The following is a 13638-nucleotide window of genomic DNA, read 5'->3' as shown; positions in this document are numbered from 1 at the left end:
AGCACGAAGTTACAGCGCACTGTGGTTGCGCATACCGGAACCGCCTTTCATTCTGCTACGCTGCATTTATCTACCTAGAGCGGGGTGAGATTCGGCATTTTTGGTTCGGGAGTCCATTCTCGATACTAAGTCCATAGTCTGGGAATTTGGAGTTTACAAATGGTCAATTTTATTTTCAAACATATTTTCGTTCAAACACATCCATGAATGGAAACGAGGACCGCATGGGAGTGAGCAGATCGACCAAAAAGCAAACCGTCCCCGCCAACCCCTCGTACAAGCTGAAGGGGCGATCGGGTGCAAGCAGCACGCTTGCAAAGGAGCTTGAGTTTAGAAATTCAGCAAACTTTACCGCCCGATACAGATAACGCTTCTCACCCGTTAAGCGGTACATCAGCAGGAAGGCATACCCATTACCGGCTACCCCGTGACAAATGCCCGGCCCCTTGCGCAACAGTCCGTGGCGCCAGAGTTCGTCGGCGCATTTTCTGCAACAATCGAGATACTTGTCCTCGCGGAAGGTGAGAAAGGCTTTAGCGAACAGATAAATCGCTCCACCACATCCATGGCACCAGTGGACGAGCATTCGGTTCGAATCGATTCGCGTAGGAAAGTTTCCATCGCCATCCTGTAGCGTGAGCACGTAATCGATCGTACTTTTGATGTCGGTTAGTTTGGTAGGGGAACCGCTGAAGCGATCCGTTGCGTCCCGATCGAACCAGGGCGATTCTAGCAGAGCGTGCAGGATAGCACAAACTCCGTGAGCCGCACCGAGATACGCCTTTTCATGGTATTCATACATCAGAGGGACCGCTAAGCGCAGTGAGTGTGCTACACTACGGCCACGCTTTATGAGCGTTTGGCATATTTCGGATATCGCTTCGTTTTCGATTGGTTTCGGTGTGATTGCTTGATTGAACCAGTACGCTCCGTGTAGGTAACCGGCCCGTCCTACAAGCACTTCATCTGCGTCGGTGCCTTTGACGTTGGCACACGGTGGACATCCCTGTAGGAAGCTTTCCAAATCGTTCTCCATCTCTTGCAGTTTTCCCATTTCGTTGGCGATTGCTGCAGATACGGCCGCAATGCCGGAACCGCCGCACAGAAAGGCAACGGCATTTTTGCTCGATTTATCGCGTTTTTCCCTCGAGCGGTGCTTAGCTTCGCCAATGTATTTCGATGCAAGTTCCAAACATGGATACATGTGCTTTGTTTCGTCCGACTGTGCAAGTTTCCAAAACATGAAAGCAATTCCTAAGGGGAGATTGTTAAACATTTATTGCATTATTGCAGCGATTCTCTTTGAAAATAATTAATACCAACCTGCGATTCCCACATAGAGATCGTCGCGCATCTTGCTGTTTACATTTTGTTGAATAATGTCCACGTACTTTTTGATAAGCTGCAGTACGCTCTCCCGAGCAACCAGCTGATTCTCCTCCTTGCCGTGCGTTTTTTCGTCGTAGTCATCATAAGGATTGGCAAAGTATCGTTCACCCATCGGGACGAATCGAATGTGGGCACTTGCACCAAAAAAAAAAGGATATTCGTTGAAGGTGAAAATGTAAACAACCCCAGTTGTAAACTTTGTCTCCGAAAATTGCCTTTGCTGGCAGCACTGCCACTTTTGACAGCTGCCTTCAGCGTGACAGACGTAAATATTTACATTCCACAACACACAGAAAAAAGAAGCAATTTCACGTACAATCTGTGTGCACCATCTTCAACCGAGTTCCTGTAAAACATTCCAAGCTGAAAGTATTAAAACGTTCGATGCGCCATGTCCTGGTTCCAAGATTTGGCGGGCAAAGCGGAAAACATACTCACGAAAATTGATCAGAATGCGGCGACGGTGCTGCAAACACGTCCCATGTCTGATGATGTGGAAGGTGCTCCCCTCATCGAGGTCAGTGTGATGACGAATGAAGTTCCTCCGCACCAGCCAGCACCCAAGCCGAGGGTTGTCCAGAAAAGCACGCTGCTGAACAAAAAACCAGCCCGAGGGATGGTGCGCTCGGCGTCGAGTGCTTCGAACGAAAAAAGCTTAGACGCGGAGGTGGAAACACAATCGTCCAAGTCCGAGAAGCTGAATGCGTCCCAAGCATCGTCCAGGCGCAGTTCGCTGAACTCAAAGAAGGAAGGCACAGTGATCGATATGAGTGAGGCAGTGGCGGAAAATGCAAGCTACAGCAAACCGGAACCGAGCTACAGCATCGAGCAGGAACTGGCGGCGATCAAAATCGTGCTGGCCGAAATTAAGGCCGAGCGGGACGAGCTGAAAGGTGAGCTCGATAGTACACTGTCGCAGCAGCTTAGCAATGGCGAGACGGAAAGCAAACTGCTCGAGCTCGAGGTGCTGTGCCAGAACCTGTCCGAGGAGAAAATGGCATTGGCGGGAAAGCTGCTCAGCCTCGAGGAGGCCAACGGCAAGTACGTGAAATCCATCTCCGAGCTGGAATCAACGATTGCCAAGCACATACAGAGTGAGCAGGAGCTGAACTCCAAGCTCGACATGGCAAGACTCGAGACGGAAAATGCACTGACCGAGCTGCAGCAGTATCGCGTTCGGGCACATGCGACACTGCAGCTGAAAGAGAAAACGATTGAACAGTTGAAAGAGCAGATGAGTGGCAGCGGTAGAACGGACTCGACCGATTCCACCGACTCCAAGCACAGCAATGCGGAACAGATATTGCAAATAGAGCTGGAACAAACGCGGCAAGAGAAAGCTAACCTGGCGGAAGAGCTGACCAGCCTGAATGACCGGATGAAACAGCGCGAAGCGCAGTGGATGCACGCGGAAGAAAAGCTGCGGGTAACAGTACACGCACTAGAACAGAATGTACAACGGCTGCAGCAGCAAATTCTGCTGGATGCTGATAAGTTTAGTGTCCTGGAGGATGATTTTAAACTGAAGCAAAGGGAACTAGCATCCGTTCGGGAGGATTTGATTAAACAGCGCACCAGCTTCACGCTACGACTGCATGAAAAGTATATACTGGAGCGGGGGTGTTTTGCTGTATTGGTGAACTCTATTTAAGCGTGTTTTATTTCCCCCCTTTCAGAGAGTCGGAGAACAGCAAACTTCGGAACAAAATCCACACCCGACCGGTTAGTCCACTAAATGATCAGGAAGATCGGCTAGCTTCGTTAACGCAGTCGTTAGTGCAAAAGCAAACGGCACTAGAAACTGTCACAGTCGAACGGAACGCACTTAGAATACAGCTGGAAAAGTTGGAGGTAGGTTTCGATGTGTAAAATCAAGCGCTAAATTTTGTATTTTTCTAATTAAAACGAAACCGTATTTGATTCCAGAACCAGTATAGAAACACCGCATCACAAGTGAGGCAGCAGCGGGCAGTCTATCTAAACAGCAACGTAACTGATGATGGTAAAAACACACAAACCTTGGATTTGTGGATGATGCAGGAGTACAAATTAATTTATTTCTAATCTGCTTCTCTCTACCTTGCAGCCAAATCGCAAGTCCCAAACTTTATGCTCGAAACGCCATTCGACAACAACGTCGCTCGGCGAATGAAACGGGCATACTCGTCGCTCGATTCGATCGGCATACGGTTGGGCGTGTTTCTGCGTCGCTACCCGCTGATCCGCATTCTTGTGATAGTTTATGTGGCCGTGCTTCATCTGTGGGTCATGTTTGTGCTCCTGTCGTCTACCCCGACATAATGTTTTAATCATGTTTTTGTTAGTTGTAAATTTTACGAATAAACTAAAGTCCTCCTATAGTAAAACTCCAGTTTCGAGCTTCGTTCCATATTGTTAATTTAAAGCGCAAGAAAGAAATACCCTCGCAACGGTCCGTGAACGGCAGATCCTTTGAAATCCTTACAGGGTGGTGAAATAGATTACACCACACCGAGCTGCGCTGCTGAATGGTATGGTGAATTTGCAGCCCGTCAAATGTCATTCGCTGCTGGGGCAAAGAAAAGTAAACAACAACAAATCGCGCACCTTCCCGATCAATTTCCCGTGGTGTGCAAAGTCGTGATGGATTTCGATAGTCCGGATTGTGTGGAAAAAGATTTTCCCGGCCTATACGGTTCCGATGCTAGTGGGAAAAGCAAAAAGGATGACAAAGATTGTGCGTATCCCGTCGATGGGACCCCACGACACGCCCGTTTTCGGCCGGGGACCGAACAGACGCGAGAGCTAACTGAGGTGTTTCTTTTGTCTGCTTTTTTTTTGGTCACATTCAACAGTTAGTGACGCTGATCCGGAAAAGGTCAGCAAAAAGGAGCTGCTCATAGGCCGCAGAAAGGATAAGAAGGAAAAGAAAACAGCTTACGCCACCCTGGAAGGTGAAAGCTCGCCGGAAGAGGAGCTCGAAACAAAGTAAGAGCGTTGCTTCCTCCCTCTCCTCACCCGGGGGTGCACAGGGGTTGTGGGGTGCTGGCGGGAGTGCATGTGCATTAGTGTACGGCGGCGGCAGCAGCAGCAGCATGTGTGCTGCTCAGTCGCACTTGCAGTGCAGTGCAGAAGAACGCCCGCTCTGTGTGCACCCATTTCCATGGGCACTGTATACCGGTGTGAGTATGTGGAGTAAATCAATATTTCTCTTTGGCAGGAGCCCGTCGAAAACGAAAAAATCGAAAACCTTCAAATTTCCGTCGAAGAGCAAGGAAAAGAGGGAAAAGTCGCGTGAAAAGGACAAGGAAAGGCCGGAAACGTCGAAGCAGGAGGAAAGCGTAAAACCGCCGGAGAAGGGCGAAAAGGAAAAGGACAAGAAAAAGGACAAGGAAAAGAAGGAAAAGGAGAAGAAGGACAAATCGAAAGACAAGAAGGAGAAAAAGCTGAAGCAGGGCAGCGTCAGCGAGGAGGTGCTGGAGCTGGGCGACGCACAGCCCATCTTTGGCGTGTCGCTGGGCCTGGCAACCGAGCGGAGTCGCTGCCACGACGGCATTAACCTGCCGCTGGTTGTGCGCGACTGTATCGATTACCTGCAGGAGCATGGTCTGCAGAGCGAACAGATCTACAAGGTGGAAGCGGTCAAGACAAAGCTGCAGCAGCTGAAGCGTACGTACAATAACCGCGAGGGATCGTGCAGCGGTGAGATGGACGTGCCGATTGCCTGCGGACTGCTGAAGATGTTTTTGCGGGAGCTGCCGGAACCGATACTTACCACCGATCTGTCGTCGCGCTTCGAGGAGGTGGCCTCCCATTCACAGGTTTCCCAGCAGGAGCAGGAGCTGGTGTGCTTGGTCGAGCAGCTGCCCAGCTGCAACCGAACCCTGCTGTCCTGGATGTTTATGCACGTCGATGCCGTGACGCAGAATGAAGATTTCACCAAGATGAACGCGCAGAACATTGCGATGCTGCTGAGTCCGACGCTCCAGATGTCGCACCGCCTGTTCGTGGCGATACTGTGCCACTGTAGCACGCTGTTTGCCGACACCATCTTACATAAGTGAGTATCTGGTAGGGTTGTTTCAGCTTTCGGCTGATTGCCCGTGTATCTAGATAAGTTGTGTACCGTCAGCATAGCTCAAACAACTCAAGATAAGAAAGCAATGGTTGTCCGCGTGTAGTGCATTACGCTCGTTGGCACAGTTTCCTCAAAAGCACCGTTGAATACGTCTCGTGCTCGTAGAAAACCTGCCGTCGTGATGTTTAAAAAGACTCGAGTAAAGCTTCTTTCTAGCTTTTTGCTGAAGTACGGAGACATTGCGTTGAGTGAAGCTAGATTTCTACAGCTAATATCGGTTTCCACGTTCACTTTCAGGTATGTTCCACCGATAACAGCGTCCAGCCCAAATCTACCCGAAACACCCGAGGAAATATCGACCGAGCTAAGAAAGCAGGAAAGTCTGTTGGCACAAATACACGCCGAAATGAATGCCGGCTTTGTGACGAAGAAGCGCGAAGAACAGCTTTGGGAGGTGCAGCGCATTATTACACAGCTGAAGGTAAGTTTGCCTACTAACCCGTTTCTGCGTATGGCTAAACCACATGAGCAAACATTGCGCACCCCAGTTCCTCACCCTTTTCCCTCCCACTCATTGCAGCGCAAGTTACGCTCGTTCGAGAAAAAGTCCGACTGCGTACAGAAAAGCCTCGACGACACGGTCGATGGTGACATTTCGATTGATTTGAATCTGCAAAAGGCGAAACTGTCCTGCTCGGACGATGAGTCGTCGATCAAAACGGTAACAGCGATCTCGACCGAGTCGGCCACAAACACGGAAGCCAAAAACACACCCCAAGAAACGCCGGACGAAACGGCCCCGGCCGAACGCAAACTGTCCATAGCCGATTCTCCAGACACGGCCATGGCGACGGTGGTGGGGAAAGCGGACGGTGCCGCTGCAGGTCAACCGGTCGCCTCGGAAGCCCCGGTCCCGGTAAGTGATAAGGTAACCGTGACGGACAACGGGTTTTTGCTGCTGCCCCAAAACCATCCGGAGTACTTGACGCTCATACGGCTGCAGCTGGAAAATCAGGAGCTGGTCAACTGGAAGGCGCAACTGCAGGCCCGCATTCAAACGGAGCGCAATGAGATAGTGAAGATGAAGAAGCTGCTAGTGGTGGATGGGTGTGCGACCAATGCGCCCGCCAGCCTGGACGCCTCGCTGACGGCTAGCGAGGAGTACGATAAACTGATGGCACATTACGTGAAGGAAAATGCGCTGCTCGAGCAGAAGCGCCAGATGCTGGCGAAGGAAATTTTTGAAGAAAACAAGAACCTCATACAGATGCAGGTAGAGCTGGCGCTGAACCGATACAGAATTTAAGAATGTGACTGGAGGGCGGTGTATGTTGTAGATGGATCGAAATTAGCTCTCTATCGCTCGCGTAAGCTCAGGTTTAAGCGTGTTAGAACGCTTAAGCTCGTGCAATGGAATACGGTTTAGTGTAATATTCTCAAGGCAAAGTGCATAATGTTTGAATTTGAGTAGTTTCCATTGGACTCGCGCTGTGTAAAACATAGCTTTAAGAGGTTTGTTTTTAAGTATTCAAACATTTAAAATGAGCTCTTCTGAGGTAGATGCACACAAAATATCCATCGCTAGCTTGTTGTCCGTAGAATAATCTTTCAAAGACTATTTATTATGTAAAATATTAGACGCACACAGTATAGCAATGGAGCTCTGCCAACTGCACACCAACGGGCAACTAAAACGCGAAAGAACATCATTTGTAGGAGCATCAAAACTAGCATGCATGAATCGTCCTCACCTTCATATTTGCACTGTGCTCCAAGCGTGCTGAGTGCGCTACTGGTAAAACTGACATCGCTGTCTGCAAAAGGGGAAGTTGTACAGTCGAAGGAGCGTGAGCAACTTTGGTGTGTTCGAATTTGAATTCCCCTTCTCGTTTCTTTTTTGTTTGCGAGAGCGATTCCAAAATGTATGTTCCTTTCGGCTGTTGTTACATGCAAGCGAAGGCAACACAAAAGAAAAGAAATATGCGCGCGCACACAAAACAAAAATTGTTTCGAGCGGTAACGTGGTGTACCGAGAGATAAGTAAATACGGTTCGACGTGGTGGTGACAATTAGGTGGTGGTACCCTGTGCTGGGGGATGGATTTCCACTCAAATTTTTGCTCAGCAGGCGGGGGAAGAGAAACACACAGTGTGTGCAGTGCAAATTGCAGCGAGTGTGTAAAGTGGTTGGGTGTGCGAAAACAAAAATCAGAAAAATGCTTTTCACACAAATGTTTACAGATTGAACAGTCAAGTGCAAAAGCGAGAACAAACATGTTAAAATAAACGGAAATGTATTAACCAATTCACGAATGTTAAGTTTATTGTTTCATTTTTACTACAAAAATTCATCATTCATCAAAGTAAGCCTTGTGGAAGGGATTGTCGAAGGTGAACACATGTGTGCTTTTGCAGTTCGCTGTGTGTGCAAGAGTATGTGTGGATGCTGTGAGAAACATAAAGCCAAATGCATATCATCGGAAAAACGCACCGCACCGATGTGCGAGGGTGGATTATTTGTTTTTTTTTCTTCTTCTATTTTCCTTTCGTATCTTCCCTTCCAGTTGTACACGTTCCACGTCGTGAAGGGATGTGTTGTCAAAAATCGTGCCTACCTTAGCACGTTCTGTCCTTCTCACTTCCCAACCATCAGCTGCGTCGACAGCCTGTAGTGCGATGCGACTGCAACCTTTCTTCGGGCTGCATTGATGTGCAGGGAGCGGCGATGCTAGCGGCAGTGCTCACCAAAGCGGAGAGAAATTCAAATATCCTTTTTTACCCCAGATTTTACCGAGTGGGCTCCCTCATTGCAGAAAACAAACCAACAACACGAGGAAAAAAACAGGACAAACGAAAGGGAAACCGATCGCACACTACTACACCCGCACGAACGTGTATTGGTGGAAAAGGAACGTGAACACACCAGCGTGAAATAAAAATCGGCAGGAGAAAAGTTTGCATGCTGTTCCGCTCTCTGGCTGCTGTCCTGTTCCCCAAAACCACCACCACTCCTGCTGTCCTGTTCAAACGCTCTGCATTAGTACTGCTCTCCTTCTGACTTCAGGACGACAAATGTGTAGGATTGAAATTTTCTGTCTCTCTCTGTATCACGCCCGTGCTCTCTCTCTCTCTCTGTCTCGCTCTCTACTTCTCTGTCTCGCGCTCGTCCTCGGCTCGTTGCCATGTGTTGTCCGGTGCGCGCGGTCGCTGCACGGAATGGGGCGAGTGCGTTCTTTTTTGTTGCTGCCTTATACGAGGGGGAGGTGGGGGAGGAGTGTCGTCGTGCCCTTAAGCAGCCGGACACGGGGCCGGGCGGGGTGGTTACATGGACGGTTGCTCGGAACCGCGACCGCTCGGGAGTCCGAGTCTGGCGCACACCTTCGCCGCACAGTGTCAGTCAGTCTGTAAAAAAGTCGCGTCCGAAGCGGTAGCCTCCGGAACGGCGCGTGTAGCCCGGCTACCCCAGGAACACACAAGCAAAAACATACACTCACACGCACAGACGGAAGCGGAGCTACGAGGGGTTGGAGATTTCTTTTTTTTTTTAGGGAGGAAATTTTGTGAACCAAAGTAGGCAAAAGTGTAACCACACACGGCAACAACATATAGTACAACAAAGCAGGCCCGGCATCGGTTCTACTGCAAGTAGTGCGGCAACGCGCGCGCGACATTCGCACTGTTTGTGTGCGCTCATATACCATCCCCCAGACGGACGCTATAGTGTGTTTGAAATGATTAGTTAGGTGTTGGTGTTTTATCGCTGTGAAGTTTTGTGCCCGTAAGTTTTGTGTGCTTTTCGCGTCCTGGAGTGACTTGCCCGAAGTGTTGCCTGCAGCTGAAGCGATAAGGACATTACAGAGGCACACACGCAGAACACTAGACCGTTCAATCAGTGGCAATGTGATCTGTAGTGGATTTTCCTGTTTGAATCCTGTAGGATTTTCGGCAATGTGAATGTTCCGGGGGCTTGCTCGAATCCAACAGCGTGCGACTAATTGTGCAATGTGCGATGCGTGAATATCCCCAACAAGGGGGAACATTTGTGAAACTTAGTAGAACTTGTTGTGGTGCAAAAGTGCGTTTCGATGCCTTTTTAAAACTGCTTCACGCGATTCCATTTCAGCGTTGTTCAGCGTCTCTCCACGACGCTCCCGTTTTCCCCAACTGGAGCAAAATTGATTATTTTTTTGATTTACGACACATCCTTCCTTTGTTGAATCCCGCTTCGGACCATGTGGGTTGGTGGGAGCGTTGGAAGTTTTTATTTTCAAGTTTCCGTGTCAAATAGAAGAAAATATCGAAGGGGGTTGCATTCCTTTTTTTTATTTCCTCAAGAATCATGATGGATTCATGGGTTTGGTGGGGGAGCGATTGGGGGCATTGGGTGGGATCGTGTTTTTTTTTTATTATCATTATTCCGGCCCCTATGTACTAGGTGGAAGCTTAAACTGTTTCGTAAAGTAACAAATATCGATTCAACAGAAACTATAAATCGGGTTTGGGTGCGAAACAAAAAAAAACAAAAAAAAAACAGTTTTACATTCCCGGTGGTGTTGTGTAAAACTCCAGCCGTCCAATCTGTTCCACGAACAACAACTTTGATTGTTCAAATGGTGGATTCAATGTCTTTAAAAAAAATTCTTGGTAGGGGCTATAAATGCCGAGTATATTTAGAAGCGTATGCAACATAAAACATATTATGCTTGTGTGAATGTAATCTATTTGAAAGTTGTTTCGGAATTTCATCTAACGATGATCGAACGTTGTCTGTTTTGTCTTCCCGCCTGTTCGCTAGTGACCGACCAACGTGAATGTATCCCACTGTACTAGCAACAAGTTAAGCGCGACATAGTAGAGAAAAGAAGATATAATAATATTGTGATAAGAAAAGAAGAAAGTGTGTATTAAGTAGAAGCAGAAGAAGAAGAAGAAGAAGAAGAAGAAGAAGAAGAAGAAGAAGAAGAAGAGGTGTTCGGAACGACCGTATTGCCTCTGTACCAGTTCTACCTCACCTCCCTACCAGTACCAATACAGTGCAATCCGGATGTCGTTGGGAGAGCGGCGTAGAAGTACTTAAACACGCTCACTAAGGTAAGAGAAAGTTACAGTATTTTAGTTTTTTTTTTATTAAATCTAAGACAACATTTAAAACAAACAAATTCAAAGAATCAAACTCTGCTGAGACTATTTGGAACTTTCAAACATCACAGATGTTACTGTACCTAAGGGTTACCGGAACCGATTTCCCTTTGTCCAGTCTCTGGTCCAGTGAGTGAAACATTCCACCCCTAGTGGAATCGAATGGCCGGGGTGGATGGGCTGAGCTAGGCCGAGCTAAGCTGAGAGGGAACAACCTTCGGCAATGTTCTTCTTCAGGGTTAATTAGTGAACCGACACACACACACACTCACCAAAATACACACAAACAGCAGATTCTGTTGAGCCGGAAGTTGTAACTGACCGAAGGGAGGATGATAAAGGCCATTGAACTTTACAATCTCGCCTGCAGGGTGCGGTTTGCGAATGGGACGATGAAGGGATTTATCGCATTAAAATTGCTGCTAGCGTATCCATTTATTGGTACCAGTAATGTGAAAGAGTTTATTTGTTGGTTAACTTATAAGTTTATTATTATTTTTACATCTATTTTTGGTGAAGAAGTTGTGAAGTTTTTAGCATTAATCTCTGTTCTCGTCTCATTGAATTTTCCATGCAATATATGGCTCAGATAAACAATTTTCTGTAGTGCCGGAAAAAAATACTTTAAAGGCAAAAATCAAGCAAAAAAATTAAACCCTCTTACAAGAAATTAATCTTAACGCTCAGGTTCAGCTAAAATTTGTGCAAACCAGTGTGTGCAAATTGCATGAGCTTGTAAAGCATTGTACTAAAGCTATTTGTTTAGTATATTTCTAGCAAGTACACACAGCAAAAACACACAAATGCACAAAAGTGTCTTAATCATTCATTATTATTATTTACTCATTAAAAACAGTTGTTGTAAAAACACAGCTCATAAAAACGATTTTTTTGGTTTACATTAAATTAGATTATCTACGATTAGTTTATGGAGAAAACAATGGCCGTACTCGGTACGGTGAGCTGTGCTAAATTTTATCAAAACACTGCTAAGCGTTTGCGTGCTGATGCGAGGTCGTACCGTAATTATTTCTAATTAACAACATTTCAAGATAAATATAAACGAACCTTTCTTGGAATTTTAGTCGCAATGCTAAAACAAACACAACAATTGACCAATACACATACCGTATTGATTCGAATTACGGACACTTAAGACATTTTTGGCATTTGATATTTTCTAATTAATTCAAATTGAAACGGCCATAATAGCTCTGCTTACTCTGCTTTTTTATTTGAGGTAAAATAAAAAAAAAAACAATAATTATACTTGAGACATTGCAAAAATGCATAAAATTACAATGATATTTTGATTCACATTCTGGACAGTTTTGACTTCATGTTTCATATTACGGACGTTTAGATTCAAATTCCGGACAACCACGAAATTTCGTCAATTATCTTGACCTTTAAACACACACAATACATCTGTTTTTTATATATTTAACTTATTTTAAACTCCGAACACCCAATTCTGAGTGTCGGTGGCCTCCTGGAACACATCTATATTCAAATATCGTTGATTTATTGCTATCACTGAATCGTTGCTCTTGTTTACATCGCTGTCAAAACATATATTTGTGTGTAATTAATTAGAATTTGCTTCGGTTGTCCGAAATTAAAAACAAAGTAAAAAGAATTTGTTTCGAATTCCGGACAGTATTAAATACGTGTTTAAAATAAACTCAGAGCACAATATGATAAAAATACTGTTGTTATAACGTTGATAACTACTTCGACAATGAATTCCGATGTACTTCAATGCACGTAAACGCGCTTATAAAGAATTATAGACAAAATTACACTGACGTCGGTTTTTAGCAAAACTGCTAAAATTGTCTCCGGTGGTGAGCTGATCTATAGAAAATATTTATTTACTGTGGCATCAGGGCCTACTAGGGGTCAGACACATTTTTAATTGATTCTAGTACGTAATGGCAATCATCTAAAAAAATATTATCATTATGGACAGCGATAAAATATGAAGAAAATTAGTTAAAACATGAGGAATGTCCGGAATTTTAAGCTGTCCGTAATTTGAATCAGAATGGTATGTAACATGAAATTAAGTATTGTAAAAGGTCTCCAGTCGATAATTTACGGCCAATCAAGGAACCACAGCTACGATAGCTCTCTCTCTTTTAGACTACATTTAAATCAACAATAGTAAATACTCTTTTAGGGTTTCACTTTTTGATGGACGGTTCAATGTTGTCGAAGAAACGATCCGATGGTCCGTCTCTAATTCGACTGCATATTTCCATTTCCTGCCCCCACTCCCCGATCCCTCCGGTCATTCAAACTCCTTCAAACCACCAATTTACTGGTGCGCAATTTTCTCTCCTATTACAACAGTTGATTCCGTTGGCCAAGCAAAAAAAAATATAAGAAGAAAGAAAACTCTTCTGCTTCTTTCTGCCTGTCACACACACACACACACACACACGTTTGCCCTCTCCGAAACCACCGATACCCTCGATAGCCGGGGCGAAGTCTTATCAATATTTCTGATCAGATCATCAATAAATAAATATTAATAATTTTCCTCCAATTTATTTTTTGTGAAATTAGGAAATAGAAAAGCCTTCACCGTGGCGAATGTAATGTCCTTCGCTCACCGAACGACGGCACACACAAGGGTGGCAAACACACAAGGATGGCAAGGGAGTGGGTGGTCGGGCTGGCAATTCTGGTCCTATTTGCGTTCGCCTGTGTCCTGTGTGCGGTGGTGAGGAGCGCGTGTGCATGTATCTATTCGTACATGGGCGATTTGTCCTGTCGGAGGAAGAAGCAGAATAAGAAGAGAAAGGACAAAAAGATACGCCACGCAAAAGGTGGCTGGAGGATATTTGTTTGCCTATTTTTGGCCACCCTCTGTGGTGTATGTGACGTTTCGGGCGCGCGCGCGCGTGTATATGTGCGTGTGCCCGCATAAAGACGGTTTTATTTCATCCCGTTTTCCCTGCGTGTGCCCCTTGTGCTGCGCGAAATCTGCCCCGTTGGCCCTCACTCTCCCGGCCCTTATATCATCACCTTGAAGAGGCTTCTTTTTCT

At 46.1% G+C, this 13638-nt stretch overlaps 4 protein-coding genes across 5 annotated transcripts in view; 3 read left to right on the top strand and 1 right to left on the bottom strand.

The window, feature by feature from the left end:
- Window positions 1-147: 147 nt before the first annotated feature.
- LOC120949315 (lanC-like protein 3 homolog) lies at window positions 148-1538 on the bottom strand. The gene is made up of 2 exons (XM_040366536.2): window positions 1324-1538; window positions 148-1254 (listed from the first exon to the last, which is right to left on the bottom strand). The coding sequence occupies exons 1-2, from the start codon at window positions 1499-1501 to the stop codon at window positions 176-178; spliced, it is 1257 nt and encodes a 418-aa protein (XP_040222470.2). The 5' UTR covers window positions 1502-1538; the 3' UTR covers window positions 148-175.
- A 189-nt stretch (window positions 1539-1727) lies between these two features.
- On the top strand, window positions 1728-3738 carry LOC120949314 (golgin-84). Its single transcript, XM_040366535.2, has 4 exons — window positions 1728-2991; window positions 3066-3240; window positions 3316-3391; window positions 3476-3738. The coding sequence occupies exons 1-4, from the start codon at window positions 1781-1783 to the stop codon at window positions 3688-3690; spliced, it is 1677 nt and encodes a 558-aa protein (XP_040222469.2). The 5' UTR covers window positions 1728-1780; the 3' UTR covers window positions 3691-3738.
- A 171-nt stretch (window positions 3739-3909) lies between these two features.
- LOC120949313 (ralA-binding protein 1) lies at window positions 3910-7750 on the top strand. The gene is made up of 5 exons (XM_040366533.2): window positions 3910-4105; window positions 4224-4356; window positions 4589-5428; window positions 5744-5927; window positions 6027-7750. The coding sequence occupies exons 1-5, from the start codon at window positions 3925-3927 to the stop codon at window positions 6750-6752; spliced, it is 2064 nt and encodes a 687-aa protein (XP_040222467.2). The 5' UTR covers window positions 3910-3924; the 3' UTR covers window positions 6753-7750.
- Window positions 7751-8656: 906 nt separating this feature from the next.
- The window catches only part of LOC120949913 (uncharacterized), a 56263-nt gene continuing 51281 nt past the window's right edge, over window positions 8657-13638 (top strand). The window contains exons 1-2 of one of the 2 annotated variants that reach the window (XM_040367508.2): window positions 8657-8968; window positions 10241-10536. The gene's annotated coding sequence lies outside the window, so the exon portion shown is untranslated. The other variant, XM_049611126.1, reaches the window with a different exon arrangement.

Source organism: Anopheles coluzzii, chromosome 2 (assembly GCF_943734685.1).
Source record: "Anopheles coluzzii chromosome 2, AcolN3, whole genome shotgun sequence".
Taxonomy (NCBI): Eukaryota; Metazoa; Arthropoda; class Insecta; order Diptera; family Culicidae; genus Anopheles; species Anopheles coluzzii.
The sequence above is the reverse complement of the archived record's forward strand: the minus strand, read 5'-3'. Positions and strand labels throughout refer to the sequence as shown.